The sequence below is a fragment of the Cervus elaphus genome, chromosome 21 (genome assembly GCF_910594005.1).
Source record: "Cervus elaphus chromosome 21, mCerEla1.1, whole genome shotgun sequence".
Lineage (NCBI taxonomy): Eukaryota > Metazoa > Chordata > Mammalia > Artiodactyla > Cervidae > Cervus > Cervus elaphus.
This window is the reverse complement of record NC_057835.1, coordinates 4,912,760-4,939,421: the sequence shown is the minus strand read 5'-3', so window position 1 is coordinate 4,939,421 and position 26,662 is coordinate 4,912,760. Positions and strand designations below refer to the sequence as shown.

The 26,662-nt window shown below is 51.7% G+C and overlaps 1 protein-coding gene across 5 annotated transcripts in view; it reads right to left on the bottom strand.

Moving 5' to 3' along the window:
• The window catches only part of ARHGAP39 (Rho GTPase activating protein 39), a 55,500-nt gene extending 35,320 nt beyond the window's left edge, over nt 1-20,180 (bottom strand). For 3 of the 5 annotated variants that reach the window (XM_043879588.1, XM_043879590.1, XM_043879592.1), the window contains exons 1-2: nt 9,216-9,382; nt 1,063-1,226 (exon numbers count right to left, since the gene is read on the bottom strand). In XM_043879588.1, the coding sequence (XP_043735523.1) occupies nt 1,063-1,226; nt 9,216-9,260 (209 nt within the window). In that variant the 5' untranslated portion in view covers nt 9,261-9,382. Of the gene's footprint in view, nt 1-1,062; nt 1,227-6,288; nt 6,412-9,215; nt 9,383-19,997 lie in introns of those variants that run through there. The other 2 variants (XM_043879589.1, XM_043879591.1) reach the window with 2 other exon arrangements.
• Nucleotides 20,181-26,662: the final 6,482 nt, after the last annotated feature.

The window sequence follows — 26,662 nt, the reverse complement described above, 5'->3', positions numbered from 1 at the left end:
CGCCCCTCTGTTCTCCAAGTCCTGCAGACTTTCACTTCAGACAGTGACCTGTTCAAAGACTCACTTCCAGAAGAGCCTAATGGGTGCCAAGTGTGTCCCAGGCAATCTACCAGGAGAAAGGGGGGCAAGTGTGAGTAAACATGTGCCCTGTGACACGGGGCCCTGCAATAGGATCCAAAGTGCGGAATAAACGACAAACCACGTAAAACAACAGAACTCGTGATTCCACAAGAAGAGGTTCAAGTGAATGCAAGACGCTGGGCACTGGCCGCCCGGAGTAGGCCGGGTGCCATGGCTAGGAGGCTGGCCGGCTCCACACTCACCCCAGGAAGGCCCAGAAAGGGTGGGAGCCCCAAAGCTGGTGAGGAGCGCAGGGGCAGGAAAAACAGCCACTGTCCCGAGAGCAGGGGTGGCAGGTGGCCGGGACCCTGCAGAGGGACACAGTCCACTCAGAAACCCTCAGACAGACCAAACCAAGGGGCCAGTCTGTCCACTGAAAAGATGTTGATGTCACAAAAGGCAGAGACAGGAAGTGGAAATGTTCCAGGGGATATGCAGCAGCCGCAGGGTGAGTGGTGCTGGAGGGGCCACAAATGCCAAGAAGGAGGCAGGGAACCAGGGGCCAAAGGCAAACAGCGGCGCAGGAGACTGGAGCCTCAAGCCGCATGGTGCCCCCCTGTGCTGGGAGACGGGCCCCATCCCGCCGGTGGCCCAGAGCAGGCTGGGGGGAGCAGTGACCACACAGCCGCCAGAGCGTGAATCCGGGTAAGGATATACACTGCACTCTTCTTCTTTGGGCAACTTGTGGAATTACTCCCATTATGCCATAAATCACACAAACGAAAGTGACCATCTGCGGCTGCCTGCCTCGGCATGGATGTCCAGGGAAGGCCCAAGGGGCAGGGCCCAGCGAGGGCTGGCAGGGTATCCACTGCCCACGGAGAAGCCCTCCCTGGCCTGCAGTGCAGTGGCCGAGGGACAGGGAGTGGGCCAGCCCCACGTGCCTGCTGCCGAGCTGAGCAAGAGGCTCTGGCCCTCTGGCCCCACGGTCAGGCGCCTCACCTCGCGCTGGGCCCGGACGCCCGGGGCTCCAGCAGGCCGGCATGCTGGCTCTCGCACTCGTAGTCCTGTGCCTGGGACATGGCAGCCTCTCCTTCAGGACCCAGGGGGACGGCCGTCAGCCGGTCATCAGGACGCCCTCCAGCATCAGTCAGGAAGGCGTCGTCCTACAAGACAGAAGAAGCCACGCTGCTATGCCTCGGGGTTTGGGGCACCAGGAACGGCCAGCCCAGCCCTTTCCATGGCCCAGGTCGCTGGTGTGGATGGAGCGCCCGACCCTGAACCCAGCCGGGGTCTGGCCCCCAGGGAGGGCATTCAGACCCCTTGCCAGCTGGCTCTGGGTGAGCTGCCTGCCCCTCTGAGAGCAGGGCCCTTGCCTTTGAACAGGGTCAGCACCACCCACTGGTGCTTCCAGGTGGGTATCCATGGTGAGAGGTTGGGCAGCACTTGAGGGTGGTCTATGCACACACAGGGCCCAGATTTACAACCGAGGGGCTGTTCTGAAATGGTGCTGCACTGGCACGGTTTACACATGGGAAACAATGAAGCTCGACCCCTACCTCATCTGATACATCAAACTCAATTCGAGGTAAACCACTGCTCCAAACATTAAAGACAAAACAATAAGGTGACTTCCCTGGTGGTCCAGTGGTTGAGAATCCGCCTTCCAGCACAGGGGACACGAGTTCCATGCCTGGTCAGGGAACTAAGACCGCACACACCTCGGGGCAACTGAGCATGCATGCTGCAACTAGAGAAGCCTGGGCATGGCAATGAAGACCCCCCCAGCCAAAAACAGACAAAGTGAAACAATAAGACTTTTAGAGAAAATGTGGAAGAAAATTTTTGTGGTCTTGGAGTAGGTACACTTAATCAGACACAAAACCACTCACCACAAAAGAAGCATTAAAAATTGGACTACAACATTAAGAACCTCTGTTTATAAATCTTTACCATCATGGATATTACTCAGGCATAAAAAACAGTGCAATAATGCCACTTGCACCAACATGGATGGACCTGGAGATGTCACACTAAGGGAAGGAACTCAGAAAATGACAAATCCCATGTGATATCACTTTTACGTGAAATATAAACTACAACACAAATGACCTTGTCTGTGAAACAGAAACAGACTCACAGACAAAGAGAACAAACTTGTGTTGGCAAAGCAAGGTGTGGGGGAGGGAAGGATAGGGAATTTGAGATTAGTGGATACAAATTATATATAGGATGGATAAACTACTGTATAGCACAGGGAACTGAATTCAAGATCCTGTGATAAACCATAATGGGGAAGAACAGGAAAAAGAACATATATATGTATACTGAATCACTGCACTGTACATCAGAAATTAATACAACATTGTAAATGAGCTATAATTCAACAAAATTTTAAAAAATAAACATTTTTTTTCTATTACATGTAAAAACACAAACCCTGGGTGGGAGATATTTGCTGCACAGAATATGTATAATGTATTACATATGCATGTGTACCTATCTGACCTAACAAAGGACTATTTCCACAACTCATATAAGGGTCCTAGAAATAAATAAGAAAAAACAAATACTCGACAGAATAAAAGACAAAAGACTTGAAAACACACTTAAAAAAATATCCAGTAAAAAAAAAAAAAAAAATATCCAGTAAAGGCAGAGAGAATTGTGCGCCACCTCTTTTGTCACTGGGAAATGCTAACTAAAAGCACCCTAGGACACTGGCGTGCCCACCCGAGTGGCTGCACACGGGGGCTGCGGGCGCGGGGGAGCCCTGCCACCGGGGGCCCGCAGCCCAGCCTCAGCGCAGGAGCCTGCTGTGGCCACCCAGACCTGCTCACCGTCCCCAGTGGTGCATGGGTGTGGCTCCCGGGGGTGAGAGACAGAAGCCTGACCTGGAGTCACCAGCGCGGTGGGCTGCCATCGCACGTGTCTTGGTTTACAAAACCTCTCTGGGTTCCACGCCATTGCTTTCACACCTTTCCGTTCACATGCCTCCCACTTCAGGGAGACATCTGAAGGATTGGGGAGCAGCAGCAGTGGACAGTCAGCAACCAGTGAGGGAGGCACCCAGAACAACCTACGAGGTGATGGACTGGAGGTGGAGTCCTGCGCCCGCCTTTACTGTAATGTGAAGATCTGCACATACGTGCGTGTGTACACAGGTCAGTTCACACAAACACACGAGAGGGCCTAACAGCAGCAACAGGCAGAGCAGCTCCCACACTCATGCCCAGAATCTTCGGAGACTGCAGAAAGCAAACAGACACGATGACCCTGGAGGGAAAGTCCTGCAGAGTCAGAAGGTTAGGAAGACTTAAGACAAAAACGCAGCCCCACAGTGAAGGCGCCTGTCAAAGGGACAGCAGTGTCAAATAAAAGAGCTCCCGGTGACCAAAGCTGCAACATTTTGAGAAAAAATAAGAAAGCCATACTAAATTGTTTAACGCAAAGTATAAAGTTAATGTCCCTAAGTCCATGTTGATATAACGACACAGAGTAAGAAAGATGGGGAGACGAGACAAAGATCTCTTGCAGAGTACCATTGTTGCAGACACTCCAACTCCAGGACCCTCCTCCCAAGGGCACCCCCAGGCCCTGCCCACCACCGCCCACGGCCCCGCCTCTGGAGCAGAGGGCTCTGTCTAGGTACTATGGCCTGGGCCGTGCTGTTCACTTCACACCCAGTTCTTCCCAAACTCGACTCTCAATGTGCAAAGCAGCCCTCCAACCCAGGGCATCTCCTGCCCTCCCTGGATGGCCTTTTCTCCAGACTCCAGCACCAACCACAGCTCCCCGCCCCCTCTGCTGTCTCTGTGCGGCCATTCCCTCCGACCAGAGCAGCTGTCCCGGGGCTGCGGGCCTCTGTGCCGTGGCCGCCCTGTATCTGCGTGGCTCGTGGGCGCTCGTGGCTGCCATGGCCCTGTCCTCCCTTCTCGGCTCTGCTAGCCCCCCGCCCCCACTTCTTCTCCCAAGTGCTCAGTTCCCTCCCCTCCTCCTCCCGGTATCTGCACAAGGCTCCCACTCTGGCCCCTGGTCACTGTTTGTCTGTAAATGAGGACAGGGACAGGCCAGACATGGGGAGCCCCTGCCAGCTGTGCTGCTCCTGAAAGTTTGATCACCAAATTTCTTTACAGGCTCCACTCTGGAAATGAGTTTCTGCTCCTAGGACATTTTTTGGTTCCAAGTGACAGAAACCCAACTCCAACTGAAGACAGCGTTGCACCTGCACCCAGTAAGGCCGTCTGGGTTCCCAGGACGCCCCGCGCGGCTCGGCTTGGCTCTGCGCAGGTTGGCGCACTGCGCGCAGCAGCACCACAAACACAACCAGATGTTTCTTCCTCTGGTCCCAGCAAGAGTCTCCTGGTCTCTGAGGACAGGGTCCCCGGCCTCTGCAGTGCTGCGAGGGGACGGGCTGGAAGCTGGCTCCACGGGCATCTCAAGGCCCTCCTGCCAAAGCTCCTCTGAGGTGACCGCCTGCCCACCTGCAAGGTGACTCACCAGGAGGCCTCTTCTCAGCCCCACCATAAGGGGGATGAGGCCCAAGGCCCTGCCAGCATGTCCCCGGGGAGGGCCATCTCCCTTCCCTCCCCCACCTCACCCCATAAGAATCTGGCTCTTGTAGAAAGTGCACTTGGAACACCTGGGCCTTCCTCCTTCAGCTCATCTCTCACCAGACACCCACCTACATCTGGTTTACCCCAAGGCCCACCCAGACCACAGACCCCTTTCTGCCAAGTAAATGTCATCAACGGTCCCTCCCAAGTGCTCCAGTGGGGAAACTGCACGCTGCTTGAGGCTCTCTCTTTCTCCTCCTCCCTGTCTGGCCGACACCATTCTCCGACTTCGCTTATCCCTGATTCACTGGAGATAAAATCCTGTTACCCAGTTTTCATTCTTTTTGTCCATTTCAGTGAGTTTCAGGGAGGGAAGAAGAATAAACAAGTCTCTGCTCAGCCATCATTTCCAGAAGGCTTACGTTCCATTCTCAATGCTGTTTTTAATAAGTTTTCCAAGTTCTAAACAATGAGCCCAACTCAGTCTCGAGCTCTGAAAGCCTGGCTCTGAGCTGGAGGCACAAGGCCCCATTCTCCCACTCAGAACAGGCCGGGCTGGCATTTCCGCCTCCGCGCCTCCCGCCCAGCTGTTCTCACTGACTCCCCTCCTCCAGCGCCCGGCCACGCTGTTATGCTGAACATTGTGACCTAACCCCTCAGCAAGTTATAGAATCGACCTATAGGTCAGAACCAGCTTTTCAGACCCTTCTGGGAAAGGATGTCTGATGCACCCACACAGAAAGGACACGGCTGTGCGGAGTCAACTGGACATGCACGCAGTTAATCTCGGAGGCTGGTGCTGCCCTTCAAGGTCCCAGAAAGCTGCCGTCGTGGGGCCAGCACCCGGCTCCTGCCTGGCCTCAGGGTCACACACAGGCCATCAGGACACACAGACCCTGCTCTGCTCACCCGCAGGGCGCGTCCCTCACCAACAAAGCAGACACGGGGCCCCTGCAGGACTGTTCAGAGAGAAGGGTCTCTGTAGCTTACTCAGGAGCCAGAGCCTTGTACACAGTCTAGAGATGACGGGAACAGCCCCACACGGCACCCCAGCTCTAGGAGGTCAGTGAGAGACGGCTGTGGTCTGCATGGTCATGGGGGGCCAACGCTGACACTCCTGTCACCCCAGAGACCAGAGGCCAGTCTCCACCCCTCCAGGCTGAGCCCCCAGCTGCCTTGGCCCACAAAACCCCGTGGGGGCTTCAGGGAGGGGTGTGGGGTGGTGCAGTGACCCGAGGCAGCAGAACAGGACAGGATCCCCACAAAGGCAGGGTTGCACGGAGAAGTCACTTCTGACTCCATGCTGAAACTGTTTCTTGGACTTGCTTTTCGTTGCTCTTGTTATTATAATCACACATAGTGGCCTGCCTCAGAGAATCGTGCCCCTCTCCCTGACTGTTAAATTAAAGTGCCTTTGTTCAGAACCCTGTCTACCTGTAGATGGCACAAAGGACAAAAACGACATAACCCCCTGCTGGAGGCTTGCCATCCTAGTAAATGTTCGCAAGATTAATGGCCTTTTTACTTTGTTTCCTCACCTCCCACCTGTCTCTGATGCATAAAAGAACCTGGCATCCAGACCCCGGCAAGATGGTCACTTTGAGACGTTAGTCTGCCATCTTCTTGGTCACCCGGCCCTCTGAATAAAGTATGCCTTGCCTCAGCATCTCACCTCGCGGATTCAGTGGCCTGTTGTGCGGTGAGCAGAGCGAGCTGGGACTCCAGCGGGAGGAGCCAGTGGCACTCCTGTAACAGGACGGCCTCCCCGTGACGTCAGAGCACCGCCCTCCGCCAGTGCTCACTGAGCACGCAGACCTCCGACCTCCGCTCAGCGAGTCCACCGCACTCACTGCAGTGGAAGGACCTGAGTTTCCAGTGAAACTCAGCAAAGCGAGTGTCAGACTCTCTCGTGCTCACTCCCGGACCCGTCTGCCCCACCCAGGAGGGAACAGAGCACCCCTGAGGGAAGGGAGCCCCGGAAACACTGCGGGACAACAGAGCAGGGGAGCGGCAGCGGCGCCCGCACTCGCGGCTCCCTGGGCGCTTCTTGCCTGCCCAGTCCTCTGCCAGGCTTCCCTGGTCCAGACTGGACACAGGACACCCTTGCTGCCCTGCCCTGCGGCTCAGTCTCAGGTCTGGCCTTCTCCAGTTGCAGGTGTGGATGTTCTGTTTCCACGGGTGACTGAACGGAGGCTCACCGCTGGCCACCCTCACTCTGTCCTGGTCAGCTCCCCAAAATGCTCCACATACACCCCACATCTGAAGGAGGTTTCTTACCTCCCTGCCCGCCAAGAACCCTTAGGACGGCCTGCGCACAGGCCCTGGAGCTGCCAACGGGAGCCCTAGGCCGGCTCCACACCTGAGCTCTGCAGCCCCACCTCTTGAAAAGCACCTGACTGGAGGGGAAGTAAAGACACATGAAAAACTCACAAAAAATGCACCGGGACATGCCGACAGTCGCCCTTGGCTGAGCGCCTGTGGTGCAGCTGCGGGTGAACTCACTGGGTTCACTTGCAGGCAGAGCTGCCCCTCCCTGTCCCTCACACCTGCCAGGCCGAGGCTGCAGTGGTGGGGACTGCCGCCCGCTCCTCAGCACCCCGCTGTAGGAGCGCTCCAGTCACCTGTGGCTGAGCAGGTGCTTGAGCCCAGCTCCCTCCAGGGGCTGCAGAACAGACATGCTCAGTGCTGGCTCCTGATGGGCTCCATCTGGAGCACGAGCCCCAGGCGCAGGACCGGCTGGTGCCCAGCAGCACTGCCCCCAGCAGGCTGGGGCTGAGCCGGACCCTGGCCCACAGCCAGGCCTCTCTGCCCCTGCAGCCTGCGTGGCACAGGGTGTGAGACTGCTGAGCGTGTGAACACATGTGACCGCAGCGTGCACCAATAAACCAAGAAGCCAAGTTCCAATAACAGGAGAGACAGTGCCTTCCTGGCAGGGCCAAGCTGGCCAGGCCGCCGGGGAGACCGGGGTCCCCGTGCTGCAGACACGCCCCCCTCCACACACACACACACACACAGAGGGCTAGCCCAGGACCTCCTGGGGGAAGAGACTCTGGAGAACCCTGCCATATCTGTCACAATAATGAAACGTATAGCTCTGACCAACCCTCTTAAGAGAGAACACACACTATTATGACAGTTTTAAACTACGGGAAAAAAAAATTTTGTCTGCTAATGAGACAGGAAGAAAGTTCAGAACCCCGGAGGGCAAAAGCCAAGTAAAACCAGGAATGGGGATCATTCTGCTGTGTGCATCTGAGGAGCATTTGTAGCACTCAGGAGAGGCAGAGGAATGGACAGAAAGCCCTGGACGTGCCTAGGTGATGACCCTTGGAGACACCCCAAGGTTGAGACCCTGAAGGCATCAGGTAGGAAACACAGTCCTCCCACCCAGAGGAAACAGGACTGGGAGGAAGTATCTAAGAGCTCCAGACTGTTTGGAGGGGAGTAAAAATATAAATTAAATTTTGATAAATGAATTCTCTGTGTTAAAATACCCAAGACAGCCACGAGGGAAGTCAAGTGAGTGAATTCCAGTTTAGATAAGAGAAAAAAAAAATTAGTCCAAAAGGAGAAAAGAGGAATCTGTTCTCAATGACAGGACAGAGTATGAGGTAAGATGGTAGAAATAAATTCAAACACAGTAATTTTCATAAACACAAACGGGCAGGTGGTCTAGGTAAGACAAAGACCATCAAACCATATGTTTAAAAATCCAGATACATTCAACATAAGGATGTGAAACTGTGACGGTCAAGAGTGGATAAGACACCCTGGTCTTCGAGAAGGCCGTGCAGCTCCAGGGGTGGGGGCCTCACATCCGTGAGAAAGAAGAGTCAGCACGTGAACCAGGCTTCATCTCAGGGACCACCCCAGGAACATCTGAAAACAGACTCCATCGGGGCATAGAAGTCAAAGGTCCCCACAAAGGCCAAAGGAGCAGCTGCTCAGTCACTGCCCCAGTCCTGGGGCACAGTGGTCAGTGAATGAGAAGACCTGACCCCAGCAGTTGTCTGGGGTCACAGCTCATAGGAAAAAGGAAGATGTAGGCGGTGTTTCCAAAGGCAGCGGCCTGGGCGGGGATGGGCCGAGGGGCGGGCGTCGGGAGGTGCCTCGAGCAGGTGGGGCTGCAGCTACTGCGGGATGTCACCTCTGCGGGAACCTAGAAAGCTAGAACCACAGTCACCCCGATGCACGGGTCTGCACCTGAGCACCGCCCCTGCCCTAGCTGTGGGGGGGGGCACCCGTGCTCCTCGGGCAGCACAGCCAGGACAGCAGGTCAGGACAGAGACAGCCTTCTGGCGGCACAAGAAGACCGCATGCAGTCACCCCGCAAGCAGCTGCAAGGCTGAGACAGGGCAGGAAGTGTGGAACCCACAGCTCAGCAGGTGGCTTGAGTGCAACGTGCCACTGCCCCAACCAGACCTGGAAGATGCACTTCCTCCACAAAACTGCCTCAGTTTCAGCATCTAAACAGGCACAGCCCTCGCCCTGGCTGCATCACTTACTGAGCAACTACTGTATACAGCAAACACTTGGCAAGAGCTCTAAAAGCATGATCACATTTCCCCTTTCACCCAGAACACAGCAGCTGTGTCTCACCTCACAGGATAGAAAATGAGACCCCCGTTTTAAAAAGGCCAGCATCTGTGCTCACGCCCCGCAGCTGGGCCAGGCTGTCCGTCCACACTTCTCTCCCTCCTCTGCTAGCAGACCCGTTCCCTGAGGCCTTCCAGGTGTCTGAGCCCAGGCCCCGCCTGCACCCCGCCCCACATGACGGATGCAGTGAAGTGGCAACGTCCTAGAGGACCACAGGGGAGGACGTGGCCTGCCTACTTAAGTCCCAGCCTGGTTTTGGGGCCTGAAGCTGCTGGGTGCTTTGTCCTCAACAGGAAGAGGCTTCTCAAAAAAAAAACAAAAGGAGGCAGAAATAAACAGTAGGAAAAAGGTAAATGACAACCTGGCACCTGGATCCAGCCACCCCGATGCAGGCAGCTCTGGGAGGAGCCAAATGAGAGGGCGATTTGATGCCTTGTCCCACAGTTGGGTCACACTGGTGATGAACAGAGCCCTCGCGGGGCCATTAACGCCCCTGCCCCGCACCCGCCACACCTGCCGCTGTCACGGGGAGCAGGGAAGGGTGAGCAGGGGAGCAGGAGCTGGGGCACAGCAGAAGGGCATCTCCAGTCTGTTCCAGCCCCAAGGGCCTGGCTTCCGGCAGGCAGGCTGCCCCTCCCAGCTGCAGCACAAAGGAAGTAAGGAGGGCTAACCAAGGCCACAGTAAGAGCTGGCGCTTCAGGAGCAGTGACACGGGTTGGGGACACATAGGCTCCCACCCAGCCTGTGTCACACTGGCCTCAAGGTGGATGTCATCCAGGACGTCATCAGTAACGTCCAGCACGGAGCAACTGTGGGAGCTCGTGAAGGTTGGGACGCATGATGGGGAGATAGCAGAGCTAGACAGCAGGCCTGGAGGGGGCAGCGGCGCCCAGAGGTGGACACCCCCACCACGAAGGGCCAGCACAGGGAAAACACAGGCATGATTGCCGGGGCGGGAAGATCCAAACCCAGCTGTGGCAGAGGAGCAGCCTGAGCAGAGGACACTCTCAGGCCCCCAGCCGGCCCGAGCAGAAGCTGCCTGCAGGCCCGGGCGCCGCCAGCCCTCCCCGGTGTCACCCTGGCTCGGCCACCAGCCCCGCATGCACACTGCCACATCCTGAGCCACCAGCCCCGGTGTCTCAACGGGACCTCGTCTTCCTCAGGGTCACACTGGTGCCCAGACGCCAGAGCTGCTGGCTCGCCCACCACAGGCTCGGAGCCCTGGAGCAGGCTCCCTACGCTCACCCAGAGGGACAGACTGCATGCCCCCACTGTGTGGCGCCCTAGCCAGGGCTCAGGTGACCCCCCACTGGCAGCTCAGGGGTGCACCGTCCCCCAGGCTCAGTCACGTCACGCTTCCCATCCCGTCAACTCTGTGCTGTTCTCATTAAACTCCTTTCATCTAGTTCACAAAGCCTCTCTTCAGCTGCTTATAATCTGACATCTAGCCAGTGGGTTAGGGTTGTTTCTACAGATTCCATGTGGTCTGTCCCAAACGTCCCTGGCCCTTCCTGTCGGCTTCCCGTCTTCTGCTCCTCACTGTGGTCTCTCTTCGCTGCCTTGAGCTCCTGGGAGACTTTGGATGAGCCTGGGGTGCCAACAGGGTTAGTGTCGGCTTTCCTGCCGCAGCACAGAGCCCGGCGTCCTCAGGCCCCCTCCCGGCTCCCAAACCACCCTGTTCTCTCCCCCTTACTCGCCCTGGCCCCGGGAGTTTTTCTATTAAGTGTCACCTTCCTGTGCATTCGGCAGGTGTTTGGGAGCCTGAAACTGTACGCATGGGTTCAACCTGCCATCCTCACCTAAAAGTCAATATGCTTTCTCTAAAATATTATCTTTACAGGAAAAGTAGAAGCTGGATTTTAGAAATTTTAATTAATTAAAATTTAATTTTCACCATAGAAATTATTTCAAAATACAGAAAGAATACTTTCCTAACATCATCATCTATTAACATTAACCACTTTACAAATACAGGCATACCCCCAAGGAAATCATCCCGATTAACATTTTTTGGTAGAATATCTTTCGGGTTTTGATAGGTTAAAAGCTTGTAGAGTATATACTACATATATATATGTATAACTGAACCATTTGACTGTACAACAGAAATTAACACTGTAAATCAACTAAATGTTGACACAATTTTTTAAAGGTCATAAATCATATATTTATTCTAATATGTATTTCAGTTAATGGTTATTAAAGGGGCAAAATTTAACTTATGTCAAAAAACTTAATCAAACATTTCCTCAGAACAACATGCAGGAAAAAAACCTCAAGTTGGATTTGAAATTCAGCTGGGAGAAACATCCCTTAGGGCTCAGTTGGGAAAGAACCCGCCTGCTGTGTGGGAGACCAGGGCTCGACCCCTGTGTCAGGAGGACCCCTGGAGGAGGAAATGGCAGCCCACTCCAGTGTTACTGCCTGGAGAACCCCATGGACAGAGGGGCCTGGCAGGTGACGGTCCCCGGGTCACAAAGAGTCAGACACGGCTGATTGAATAGCACACTTGCTGTGCACGTCTGAAGTGCCCTGGGCCCGTGCTGCTGGGGCACGGGCCACGCAGGCCCTCTTGGCAGGTGGACTGGGCAGTGTCCAGTGTCAGGCAAAGTTCAGCCCTGTAGTCAGAAAACTTGGGCTGGAAACCCATCCCCGCCAGCCTGCTTCTGACCCCACAGGCGCTGCGCCTGTGCTGTGAGGGGAGTATTTCTGCTCCTGCTGCACCCAATCTCGGTAACCTCAGGGCCTTTGCTCATGCCGTCCCTTCCCCCTGAACACGCCCCACCTCCTACTGAGCCTCACCCTGACCCCAGGACTTCCTGGGGGTCATGGCCCCTGCAGACGTGCATCACAGGACTACCGGGCAGGGTGGGGTTGTTCCTCTGCCTCCTCCTCGATGGAGCACAGTTGGGACTGTTTGTTCTGATCCTTCTTATGTGTCAGTGTGGGGAAGAGGGGGGAGACAGTCTGTCCACGTGTTAAACCCCCATAACTGCCACTGTCCTCATTCTCACTGCTACAGACACCCATGGATGTTGTCCCCATCCCCCAGTGCCTGAGCCCCTGCTCACCATCCCCAAGCAACCTCCGACACTGGCTCTCAGCAGCCTGGTCTCCCACCCACGGGCCACTGCTGCCTGTGCATCATGTATCTGAAAGCAGACTATGGTTATTCCTCATAAACAAAACAGCAACCTGAAAGCAACTTTAAATTGTGTCAGGTTAGAAGTGCTGGTGCACAAGGCAAAGAATTACCTACTCAAAAGCTAAGTGAACTAGAGGACAGGACTGAAATTCATGCTGAATGCCTGAGAAACAAGCAGGGAAGCACTGTGCCAGGGAGAACAGACTGGAGTCCCCGTTATGTTCAAGAGAACCCCTGAAGAAGACACAGCGAGAGCGGCGCCAGACAATGATTTCTGGAGCAACAGTACTACCTGGTGCGTGTGTGTACATTTTTGTTGTTGTAAATAAAACAAACTCACAGCCAGGCTCACCGCGTGAAGGACTGAATGACCTAATAGCTACTACCGAAGAGAGCAAGATCAGTGGTCTGAAAGGACACCAGCAGGTTCCTGGACCCCAGGCTTAGACAAAAGGGCAGAGTCTAAGCCACCTTCCTGGACCACAGCTGGCCAACCTGACTCCCTCCTAGTGGGCGTGGTGGGGAGAAGTGGCACTGACCGCGGAGACCGGGCCTCGAGAGGGGCCGACGCGGTGACCGCGGAGACTGGGCTGCCAAAGGGCCTGCAGCTCCACGGCCAGCTCTTGGGAGGCACGCTCTGGCCACCAGCGAGGCGTCAGCTGCAAGGTGCTGTGCTGGGGAGCCCTCCAAGTGGGTCCTGGCTCCTCCTCAGTCAGACTCCGGTGCACGTGAGGGAGCTCGGAGATGACCCCTCCCTAGCCCCGTCTGAAATGCAGTCACACAATATCCCCATGCTGAGTGTCTCCTGAATTCCTAAGACACAGAAACCATGAGAGGTGATAATACAAGACTGTTTCAGGCCCCTAAGCTGTGGGGTGATTTGTTAACGAGAATAAAATAACTAGAGCTATCATCTACAAAGGAACACCAATCAGGGACTTCCCCAGTGGTCCAGTGGCAAAGATTCTGTGCTCCCAATGCAGGGGACCCAGGTTCAACCTCTCTCTGGTCAGGGAACTAAAGATCAGGGCAGCCAAATCAACGCATACCAGAGAAAGGTGACAGACAACATGAAGTCCATGGGCTGGGATATTTGTATTTTACGTGTTTCACACAATCCCAGTGGCTAGGAACACATGCTGGCCACCAGAGAAGTCACAGCAAGTGGCTGAAGGGGCTGTCACGGAACCACCAGCAGTATCTCGGGATGACAATCCTGTGAAGTTCAACCCATGAAGGAAGCCCCCATGCCTCTGGTTCATGCCAGGCCTGCAGGAACATTAGGAAAGGACTGACAGAGACAGCAGAACAAAGAAGAGCAGCCAAAGAAGCACACAGGCCCCAGCGGTGGAGGCCAGAGGAGGCGTGCCAGGCCTGGGGCAGCACCCTGCGGCCACACGCGGGGTCCACCAGCCTGCAAGAGGACAGGAAACATGCTCTGCTGACTTGGCCTCCTGGCGTTGAAACTAACTTCTTAGAACCTTACCCATGTGTAACACTCAGTAGTGTACAGCATCCTCTGAAATTCAGTCATGCTCCAGCCCAACACCCCTGGAGGCCAGATGGAGAAGATGCAACCCAACCCTCAGACACGAGCCAAGGCTTGGCTGCGAAGTGATGTGACCGATTCACCTGTGATGGACCGCGCCCCTCAGGGCGGCGGCAAGGCCGGACTCAAGGCTTCCGCGCAGCAAACAGTGCTGCGTCCCCTTGGCCAGCCCCTCAGGGACTGACTTGGGGTTATCGTGCCACCCACCAGACTCCTCGCCACGACTCTGGGATGGAGTCAACACTAAGGCCTTGGCCTCCACCTTGGAAAGTTCCCTCCTGAAAAATCCTAGTCACTCTTATTTTTAACAGCTTTATTGAGATACAATTTACATACCCTAAAATTTACCCACTTAAAGCATAGATTTCTGGAATATTTTAGCACAATCTCTGACATGCACAACCTTCAGCAACGTCAATTTTAGAATACCTTCACTGCTCCAAAAGAAACCCCATACACCTCAGCTGTCATCCCCCAGGCCTGGCACCTCGAACCCACTTCCTGTCTCTATGGATTTGCCTATTTCATAGCGATGGAACCATACAAAGCCAGATCTTTGTCTGGCTTCTTTCACTCAGCATAATATTTAAGATTCATCCATGTTGTAGCATGAATCAGTACTTCATGTCTTCTTATTGCCAATCAATATTCCACTGTATGGATGGAACACACTTTGTCTGTTCACCTGTTGATGGACTTTTGGGTTGTTTCCCCCTTTCCCCCTTTTTTCCCCTTTTTGACGGACTTTTGGGCTGTGAATGATACTTCCATGAACAAGTTTCTGTATGGATATGTTTTCCGAGTCTCTCTTATCAATAAGAGCACATGAAAGGTGAGCCAATTTCCAACTGAGAAGCTCATTTAGGCTGACCATACTATATTATTTAAACATAAGACGGATAACTGGGAGAAACAAATGACCAAAGAAAGTACAGAGTTAAAGACATAAAGAAACAAAAGCAAGACCTGATCTAACAGAATAAACAGCGATTAAAGACAGAGGTGTTACTTCTAGGGATGGGCCCTACAGCCACATCCACACGTTTGCACCGTGCTGTACCTGTAGCCTTATTTTAACTGCACAAAATACAATATTCACCAGCAGTGGCTGGTTAAGTTACAGTCACAATGAAAATATTATATTTACAGTAAATATACAGTGAAAATACGATATCCACCAGCAGTGGCTGGTTAAATTACAGCACCGCCACACAGCCAGTCATGAAAAGGAATGAACTGGAAAAAAGAAAAAGAATAAACTGAAAAATGTACTGATATGGAGTGACTTCCCAAACACATTTGGTTAAAAAGGCAAAGTTGAGGAACTTTTAAAAGAAAAGAGCAGGAAATAATACATATGCATGTTTGCTTGCATAGCTACAAAGCATCTAAGAGGAGATGTAGGGGGTGCCTCCACCAGACCAGGCCAGTAGGGCAGAAAGCAGAAGCAACAGCCAGCTTAACTACACACCCTCTGTATCTTCACACCCTGAATACACTATCGAGCCGAAAAAGTGTTTAACCCTTCGGGGAGCGAAAATAAAGAGAATCTAAGAGAATTAAAACATTCATACTCAGGAAAGCAAGAAATGAGAGATCTTGGGTATCTGGAAGGAGCCAAAAAGGGCAAACCAATAAAGGCATCTTGCCTATGGCTGTGTCAACCTCAAGAGCACCTGGGTGACCCCCACCCAAAGCCACTCACCCCTGCTGATGCCAAGACACAACGGAACTGTCACGTGAAGCCCTGAGACATAGGAGTGAGGATGCCCTCGAGGACTCCCTGTGCAGAGGGGGATGGCTGTGTAGAGACTGTCTGGCGCGGGCCAGAGGAGCTCCCCGTGCTTCAGGGGAGGAGGGGATGCAGAGCGGGGCTGGGCCTGGTGGCACTCAGCAGGGTCGCCGGAGAACAGGATGCTAGTGGGGTCATACCGGGCCATAGAGGGTGGTCTCGGGCACCAGACTCTGAGGAGACCCGAGCAGCGGTGTGACTGGCAGACGCCCTCAGCCTGTTCCTTGCCCTGGAGCATCCAGGGTGTCACAGCCTGGTGACCTCCGCATGTACACTACCAGCTGCACCCCCTCCCAGCTGCAACAACCAAAAATGTCTCCGGAGGCAAACCACCCCTGGATGAGAAATCACCGTCCTGACGCATCCCCTGAAGACCTGCAGGAAGACAGAGGGAGGTAGCCCACCCAGGAGGCACAGTCACAGTGCCCACGGGACAGCACACAGGCCCGCTTGGCAGGTGGACCGGACAGAGGAAGTGTGAATTCATTAACTACCTGGGAGGTACAATGAGCAGGACGTGGAGGGCAGGAGATGGTGGCTGGGGGAAGACCCAGAGCACCAAGCTTCCAGGCAGGAACCTGGAGATGACAGTCCTGGGGCCCCCATGGCCAAGGCCAGAAGTGAAGCAGGAGGCAGGGAGGCCAAGAGAGGAAGTGAGGCTGGCCCTGCCACCCAGACGGGGCACTGAGCAGGCTCACTTCCTCCCCAGGGGGTCCTAATCCTGTCTCCAGGTGTGAGCCCACCCTCGTCCTGGAAGAGGGCTGTCCATCCTGCAGCCTCCCACTCCCTCCTTGGGAAGAGCATCTGACCCCTCTCCAAAGCTCGGCCAGGTGACCTGCTCTGGCCACAGAACCTGAGTTGCCAGTTCTCCACTGAAGCTCAACAAGACACAGTTTCCACCACTCTCTTGTCATAAGAACAGCATGTCCCAAACAAGGGCATGCCCCTGAGTCCACAAATGAAGACTTGAGAGAAAAGTGCCACAAGCAAACGTAATGTGAGCTAGAAATAAACCTCTATTGAGTTGTTACCACAATCCTTCTAGAGAAAACTGGCCAATAAAGTCTCTGATTTCTTCCTTCTCCAATCCATCCTATGTGTCACTTGCCAGTCACACGTCCTGAACCATTTTACCAGGACTTCCCCTACTCACAGATCTGAAGTGGGTCCTATAGCCAGAGAACTAAATTCTACAGTCCTTCAGCTGAGTTCAGACATCTTCACATTATTCTTATTTCCTCTTATTTCTCATATAACCTTCTACCCCCCAAACCACACATAACTCACCTTCTTGCCTTTGCTCGAAAACCTGACACGACCTCTGTCTGTGCTGCTGCAAAGTCCTCACTCCTGGCCCCCACGCACCTGCTGTGAGGGAGGTGCAGCTCAAAGACCACCTTCTTCCTTGAAGCCTTCCCTCACACTGCAGCCCCTGCAAGCCTTTTCCCTCTGAACTTCTAGAGCAAACTTTCTGGAAATGGGCCAGAAAGTAAACGTTTAGTTCAGGCATTGTGGGCCATAAAGTCTCTGTTCCAACTAGTCAATTCTGCCAAAGAAGCCATAGATGATATAAAAATAAATCAGTGTGGCTGTGCTGCAATAAAACTTTATTTACAAAGACAGGCAGCAGGCTGTCAGTGACTGCAGCTTACAGACCCTCGTCGGGAGCAGAGTGGGAAGGTGCAGACAGGAGCACAGCAGAAGCAGAAGTGAACCAGGGCTGCAGGAGGAGGTTCTTCTCCACAGGGTGGAATGGTGTGGCTGCAGGATGGCAGGGAGCAGGCCAGAGCTGCCCGATAACATCAAGGGCAGTCCCAGGGGCTGGCAGAAGGCACAGAGAGGCAGGTGCAGGAGGCAGGAGGCAGAGCCAACAGCTGCAGGTGCAGAGTCGCCAGAGGAGCAAGGAAGAATGAGAAGAGGGCTGGGGGCAGGCCCGTCCAGTTCAGCTCTGCCAGGTGTCGCCAGGCCTAGGGCTCTGCACCCCCGGGCTGTGCTTCTCAGACAGGACACCCACAGAGCTGACTTTAAGAGGGAACGTCTAAGAGCCACAACAAATGGCCACATGGGTCAGTCAACAAGCAGAGCAAAGGCACTTACTACTAAAACTAGGTATTTCACTGAGAACATATTAAATGGACATTTTTCTCAAAAGCACCAAAGAACCAGGTAGAAGCTTCATAAGACACCATGTTCACTGTTACTAGTGCTGGAGGGCAGCCCATTCAGCACACACGCGGGAGAGAAGGCAGAATGGATGTTCTTAAATCTATCTTTAGATATTTTGAAATTTGCTCACAGAAGCTGTTTCATTACCGTTTGTTCTGAAAATCAAATGTTCTCAACCTTAAACTCCACAAATGCCAAAAGACTCCATTTAAAGTGGGGGTTCCCCCTTGTCTCAGTGTGATAGAGACAAAGGGGACGAGATGAAGTGATCAGAGTTAGTCTAGGATCTGGGAAGGAGAACCATCTCCTTGGGGAACATGACAAATTTTTCCACTCTGTTCTGAAGCAAGTTAGGTTATTCCTCCCAACACTGAGCAAGACAGAACATCACAGCACTGGCAGTGCCAAGTCTTTGCTTTCTGGTGCCTATGCCCTCACTGTTACTTAGAGCTGGTTAATAAAGTATCTTTTCTGTCACAAGTGTAACACTGAAAAGTATAACAATGGCTCTGGTAGTTTAACTCAAGAAGAGAACTACCCAAGAACTGCTCGGCATCTCATTTCTGTCAGCAACAATCCTACCTAACCCCTAGGACAATAAGTACTGCAGGATTCTAGACTAGTTCATTAGAAGCTTTTCTCTTCTAAAAAGATTTTTTTTAACAGTTCTATATGATAATCTAAGCACGTGAGATTTGTTCCTTATTTACCTTTATGAAGACTTGCTTCTCCAAATATGCTTCTCCCCAGCTTGTGTAGGAAAAAAGAGCCAAAGACCTCAAGTTAGTGTTAAACTAAGACAAAACAACTGACCCAGCAAGTGCGTCCTGAAAATCAGACCTTGGCAGCCATAATAAATAGCTCCTGACTTTTCTCAAGAGGGACACAGTACCAGGCACGATGAATTCAGGGAGTCCCACAACCACCCATTTTACAGATGAGTAAGCAGAGGGGAAGTACAAAGCCAGGAAACAGAAGAGTTGCCACTCAAAGGCAGGCAGTCTGGCTCCAGAACCCGCCCTCTTCTCCCCTCTGTTCTCCAGCCTCTGGGCAAGACAGCTGACTAGACAAAGTGTGGGCAGGGAGACCCGGGCCCTGCTCATTCCCCAGCTAGGGCTCAGGTCACAGAGTCCACGCCAAGCTGCTTTACGGAATGAGTCTCCTTGCTTTACAGACACAGCTATCAAATCTCCTTCCCCTCCCCCAGCGAGGAAAAACACACCTTGCTCACTGTGAAAGGGGAGCCGCTGACCGGGAACCACCTGCTGTTTACAGAGGCACCCAGGATGTACAGGGTTCAATTCCCCTCGCTGGCCTCAAAGACAAATCTCCTATTGTCTGCAGCAGGGGAGGAAAACGAAGCCTTGCAACTGTAGGTTTCTGCAAAGGTCACAGGAGGCTTGCTTGAACCCTACGACACCGAAGCGGGTGGAGGGGCGCCGCATTTCAGCTGCTGAAGGCTGCGCAGCGCCCACAGCAGCTGCTGGTGGGAGCAGCATGTAACACACCCACAGTTGCCAAGGCCTCGCAGCCAGCTGCACGTTTTAAAATAAAAGACGTCCTGACCCCCAAGATGCGCGCAGCCTGCCTCGATCTCGGCCCTCGCACGGAACACCGCCTCCACCCACACCAATCCCGCAACCCGCGGGCAATCGAGCAAATTCCAGTTCCGGGAGGGCGACCAGGGGGGAAGGCGGGGACACCCCTGCTCGCTCCGCTCCAGAGGCCCGATCGGCGGCGCCGGCGGCCACGACCGGCACCCGGCCACGCGCGTCCAGACTCCCTGGCCCCGCAGCGCCCCGACTGCGCCCCGGAACCGCACCCACGCCCCGCGCTCAGTCTCCGCACTCCACTCACGCCCACCCTCGGCCGGGCAAGCTCACAGCCCCGGGCCGGGCACCCTCACCCGCCCGCACCCCCAGGCCTGACCCCACACCCACTCGCACCCTGGCCCCGGCCCCCGCCCGGCCCTGGGACCCCCCCCCCCCGGCCGCAGCCCGCCCGCCCCTCGGGCGGCTCGGACTCAAATCCCCACGGGCTGGGCCGGGGGCCTCCGAGAGGCGGGGCGGGGGCCGCAGCGCCGGCCTCTCCGCCATCTTCCCGGCCCGCGCCGCCCACCGCCCGCGCTCTCACCCGCAGGCTGCGCGCGGGCCGCGCCGCCATAACCCCTCATCCCGGCTCGCCCGCCGCGCGGGAGCTGCTCGCAACACTGCAGCCGCCGCCGCCGCCCGCTCAGCGCGCGCCTCCTCCGCCGCCGCTGGCCGGGTCCGCCGCCCCGTCCGCCGCGGCCGCGCGTCCTCCCGTCACCAGCGCAACCCCCCGCCTCCGGCCCCGCCCCCGCCCCCACGCCGCGCGGCCCTGCCCGCCAGGGGGCGCCGCCGCGGGGCTCTGGCGCGTGCGCCGCGCGCGGCACCTCGGGAGCCGGGGTTCGGCGGGGGCGCGCACGGCCTGCCGGGAGGTGGGCGTACACTCGCGCTGGCCCCGCCCCCAAGGCGGGGGTGCGGTCCGCTGGAATCCTGGGCTGTGGCCGGCGGACGAGTGCGTCCCCGGCGCGGGTACCCCAGGGTGCAGCGGGTGCAGAGGGGCGGCAGCTGGCCAGGTGACGCCGAAGCGCCCTCTCCGCCCTGCCGTCTGCACCGCCGCCGACCTTGCCTGTGCGTTCGCCCATGAGATTCTTCCGATCCCCTTCTGTACGGTGCGGTTGACATTTCCTACGTGTCAGTGTGGATTTGGTGTAATTTTCCCTCCCAGGAAAGATTTCACTTTTCCTCGATTCTGAGAAGTTACCGACCATTGTCTCTAAAATATCGGCTCTTCCATCCTATGGGACCTCCCTATGTGTCTGTCAGATAAACTGGACGGCCTGTGTCCTCCATGTCTCTAAGATTTTCTCTGTTTGCTCTGTCATCTTAACCTCGTTCGGTTTCACCACTGTTCTCTTTAGCGTTTTCTAACCTGCGTTTAGCCTGTTCTTCAGGCTTTTAAAAAATGGTTATTACATAGGCAATATTCATTTCCAGAAGTTGTAGTATTTGACTTCCATGTTGGTACGGATAGATTCTAACCAGCCTGAAACTCTCACAACAAAACACAGAAGCCCACACCACTCTGTGGCCACAGCCCAGATCCTTCAACACCAGGAACTACAAAGGCTGAAAGCTCAAGCTCAGGAGCTCTCAGCTCACTCCCACCCACCTCCCGCCCGCAGTTCACTCCCTCAGTGCTCTGCTGCAGCAGTTCTCTGCCTCCTGGCCCCCTGATCCCGACTCTGTCACCACTCTGGCTTCCCTTTTGGCCCATCCTCATGCTGAACTCCCATGGACAGGACAGTGGTCTCTACTCCCCTGTCTCTAGTTCCTCTCCATTGTGTACACCTGAGAGCCCAGTCTGGATGAACCCCGCGTTCTCCATGACAAGTACTGCAGAAACCACATAACTAACCTGGCTGGCTTCACTTTAAACTCAGGTGGAGCACTATACCTCCTTGGCAATTCTGTGATTTTCCTCCAGAGGGTAAGTCTCCCACCCTCCAAAGTGAACATAGGTATTTCTTAGGCCTCTCTAGTAGAGCCTCCTTGCTGGCTCAGATGGTAAAGAATTCACCTGCAATGCAGGAGACTCAGGTTCCATCCCTAAGTCAGGAAAAACCCCTGAAGAAGGAAATGGCAACACACTCCAGCATTCTTGCCTGGAGAATCCCATGGACAGTGGAGCGTGGTGGGCTATGGCCCGTGGGGTCATAAAGCGTTGGCTCTGACTGAGGAACTCAGCACAGCTGAGCCTCCCGGACACGAGAAAAGCCTTTTCACCAAACCCAAAGGCCTGCCCACATCCATCCCTGCCCTCACCTTCCCTCCTGAAAATGGGCAGGCAGTGTTTCCCTGCTCCCATCCAAGGCAGGCACTCCTCTGATGAACTGGAATCTACTCCCTCTTCCATTCTCAAAGATTTTGTTCAGCTGTCTCCTCTCCTGCCTTATCTGTTTGTCTCTCTGTGTTTTATTAATATTATTTGGATGTGCATACAAAGACACTCTGATATTTTTCATTATAAACACAGAACCCGTAACTTCCCTGATGGTTCAGTGACTAAGACTGCACTACCAAAGCAGGGGGTCCAGGTTTGATCCCTGGTTGGGGAACTAGACCCCTCATGCTGCCACCATGATTTCCCATTCTGTAAGTAAGAGGTCACAAGATGAAATCAAAGATTCCACATACAGCAATGAAAATAAAAGACTCTGCGTGTTGCAGCTAAGACCCGGCGCAGCCAAATAAATAAAAATAAATATTTAAAAACAAAGCCCCTCCTTTGACTCCACTTCTTCCTGCCAGGTCCTCAGGCCCCCAGACAACCGCTCTCCACAGAGACTTGCCTAAACCTCAGCATCATATCAGGCTGCCCTGGTGGCTCAGATGGTAAAGCATCTGCCTGCAATGTGGGAGACCCAGGTTTGATCCCTGGGTTGGGAAGATCTCTTGGAAAAGGGCATGGCAACCCGCTCCAGTATTCTTGCCTAGAGAATTCCATGGACAAAGGAGCCTGGTGGACTACAGTCCAAGGAGTCACAAAGAGTCTCACACAACTGAGCAACTAACACTTTCACTTTCATCATTATATTGTTTTATTTTATTGAAGTATAGTTAATTTACAATGTAATGTTAGTTTCAATTGTATAGCAAAATGATTCTGTTATACAAATTTTTGCAGATTTTTTTCCATTATAGGTTATTAAAAGATATTGAGTATAGTTCCTTATGCTATACAGTAGGTCGTTGTTGTTTACCTATTTTATATATAATAGTTTACCTATTTTATATATAGTAGTATCGGTTAATCCCACACTATTAATTTGGGATGAATGGATAAAGAAGATGTGGTATACACACACACACACACACACACACACACACAGTGGAATATTGGTGCTGTGCTAAGTCATGTCTGACTCTGTGTGACCCTATGGACTATAGCCTGCCAGGCTCCTCTGTTCATAAGAGTCTCCAGGCAAGAATACTGGAGTAGGTTGCCATTTCCTATTCCAGGGAATAGAATATTATTCAGTCATAAAAAAGAATAAAATGATGCCATTTGCAGCAACATGGATGGACCTAGAGATTACCATATTATGTTAAGTAAGTCAGAGAAAGATACAAATACCATATGGTATCACTTATTTGTGGGTCTAAAAAACTGATATGGGAAAATTAAATAAATATATAAATGATACAGGGAATTCCTTGGTGGTCCAGTGGTTTCAACTTGGTGCTTTCATTGCAGTGACCCAGGTTCAATCCCTGGTAAGAGAACTAAGATCCTACAAGCCACAAGGTACAGCCAATAAATAAGCAAATAAATATTTTTTAAAAATATATAAATGAACTTATTTACAAAACAGAAACAGAGTCACAGACATAGAAACAATATTATGGTTACCAAAGGGGAAGTGAGGGAGGAATGCATTAGTAGGGATTTGGGGATAAATTAGGCTCATTTTATTTGTAATCATATATGTGAAATTCCTACATAAAAACTGTTAACTGAATGTCAAAATACAAAAATACAGAAGTATATGCAAGAATATAAGAATAATATAACATCAGAAAAATCTATCAGTGTAATTTATCATATGCTCAGACTAAGGATAAAATCACCTCCTCTTTATTGTTGATAAAAGTCAGTATCTCTGTATGATTAAAAATTCCTAGCTGAGAATAAAAAAGAAACTATGAACTGGATAAAGGCTACCAAAATACCACACAAATTATTTTCAATGAAGAATATTTGGATATAAACCCTTTAAGATCAGGAGCAAGAGAGGATGCTAACTGGGGCTTCCATGGTGGTCCAGTGGTCAAGACTTTGTGATCCCAATGCAGGGGGCCCAGTTTCAGTCCCTTGTCAGGAAACTACATCCCACATGCTGTGGCTAATAAGAGTTCACATTCCCCAACTAAAAGTTAGCATGCTGCCACTAAAGATCCTGCATGCCACAACAAAAACTGAAGATCCCAGGCACCACAAGTAAGACCTGGAACAGCCAAATAAATAAATGGTAAAAAAAGAAAAGCTGCTAACTAACAGTTGAGGGTTTGGGGGGTAGGTGGGTGTGCTCAGCCAATGCAACAATGAAAGTAAAAAAAAGAGCCTAAAGATTAGAGAATAACCTGAAGTATCAAAAACTGAAGATACTTTGAAATTCTACACAGAAAATATACAGACAACAAAGTATCAGAATCAGTAAGTTCAATAAGATCTGCTCACAAAACCCAACATGGTTCTCTACAGTTGAGAAACCACCAACTGGAAAATATGATGGAAAGTGAAATGCCCTTCACTTCACCAACAGAAGCTATAAACCATGTGGAAATTAAGCAAATTAAAAATATATAAAACCTTTACAGATGACACTTAAAAACTATATCAAAGTATCTTAAGAGAAAGCCTAAATAAATGGAGAAACATACTATGTTCATGGACCAGATGGCATAAAACTGTAAAGATGTCAATCCTCACTAAAGTGGTCTAAAAAAACAAAATGTTAAAAATCCAAATTCTACTAAGATTATTTTCAGGACTATGAAAAACATATTTTAAAAATACACATGGAAGAATAAAGGTCTACAAATAGCTAGTTCAGTTTTTTATTTTTTTACACTATTTATTTAGTTGCAGCAGGTGGAATCTAGTTCCCTGACCAGGGATCAAACCCAAGCCCTCTGCATTGGGACCAAACAGTCTTAGCAACTGGACGACTAGGGAAGTTCCTGCTAGTTCAGTCTTGAAGGAGGACATTCAGCAGGCAGGTACTCTACCAGATGTTACGAGCTACTCCAAAGCAGTGGTACTTGATAGGCCCAGGAACACAAATAGACAAATGGGACAGAAAAAAAGAATCAGAATCTCACTAATGTATAAAAACTAATGGGGAAAGATTGATTATTTAACATATTATTATTATGATTTTAATATGTGACTGTTTATTGCAGCACTAATTTTAAATGGAAAAGAGACAATCTGAAATATCACAACTGGGGAAATACTGTAGTTGAACAGGTATCAGTACAAACAGAGTGTGGAATATACTCCAACCATTAAAACAACTAAGTTCAGTCATCGTTTACTGACTCAGAAGAATATCCAAAATGTACAGTTGAATGTAAAAAAGAAAATTACAGAGAAATGTATAAACTATCATCCACTTTTGGGGCAAAAAATATACTAAAATAATTTGTGTTAATGTTTAAACATGAAGAAATATATGGGGGAGATACACGAGGTGCAGACATTACTCAAAAGGAAATGGACACAGAAAGAGGGAGTGAGGAATGGAGAGAAGTAGAGACACTAAGTTTTTTTGTTCTGGAACTCTCTTGCTTTTTCGATGATCCAGCGGATGTTGGCAATTTGATCTCTGGTTCCTCTGCCTTTTCTAAATCCAGCTTGAACATCTGGAAGTTCTCGGTTCACGTACTGTTGAAGCCTCGCTTGGAGAATTTTGAGCATTACTTTGCGAGCGTGTGAGATGAGTGCAATGATGCAGTAGTTTGAACATTCTTAGGCTTTGCCTTTCTTTGGGATTGGAATGAAAATTGACCTTTTCCAGTCCTGTGGCCACTGCTGAGTTTTCCAAATTTGCTGGCATATTTAGTGTAGCACTTTCACAGCATCATCTTTTAGGATTTAAAATAGCTCAGCCAGAATTCCATCAATCTCCACTAGCTTTGTTCCTACTGATGCTTCCTAAGGCCTACTTGACTTCGCATGCCAAGATGTCCGGCTCTAGGTCACTCCATTGTGGTTATCGGGATCATTAAAACATTTTTTGTATAGTTCTGTGTATTCTTGCCACCTCTTCTTAATATCTTTTGCTTCTGTTAGGTCCATATCATTTCTGTCCTTTATTGTGCCCACCTTTGCATGAAATGTTCCCTTGGTATCTCTAATTTTCTTGAATATTCCATCACACAAAATGCGCCTCTGCATACTAGGCTTGGCTTAATTTTTCCTTTTCTGTAGGCACTGTCATCATTCTGTCTTCCAGGTGGAGCTGGGCACAGAATTGAGAAGCTTGGCCCAAGTTACCCTGCAGTCCTCCGACAGGGCCAGGGGCTCAGCTCCATTGGTCCTAGGAAGTTTAGAGGTGACTGGTGGCACCCACACCCACTCTTATTCCTCCCCTGCAGAAGGCTGGCTGCTGAGATGTTAAACAGCCTTCAGACATCCTTTTATTTTTGTGCCTGGAAAATAAGACAGCCTGACTTAAAAAAAAATTTTTTTAACAGCATTATTGAGATACAATTTATTTATTTGTTTGTTTCTCCTGACTCCATGGAATTTGCTTCATAAGTATGGGAACAGCAGCAGGTGTTGTGGTGTTTGTATAGCTATCTTCTGCACGTCCATATTTCTTGCTTTTGGATCACATAGATTTAGTTGTGTTTTTTTGGTGTGTTTTTGGCTGCACTGGGTATTCATTGCTGTACGTGGGCTTTCTTTAGTTGCAATGAGTGGTAGCTTCTTGTTGCAGTGGCTTCTCTTTTTTCCAAGTGTGGGCTCCAGAGCACAGGCTCCGTAGTTGTGGTACACTGGCTTAGCTGCTCCAAGGCATGTGGCATCTTCTCTGACTAGGGATTCAACCTGTGTCCCCTGCATTGGCAGAGAGATTCCTTTTTATTTTGAAATAATTTAAAATTTACAGATAAGTTGCAATAATGCAGATAACTCCCAGATAACCTTAATTCAGGTTAATCAATTTTTAACTTTTTCCACATTTATATTTCTTGTTTTTTTCCTGA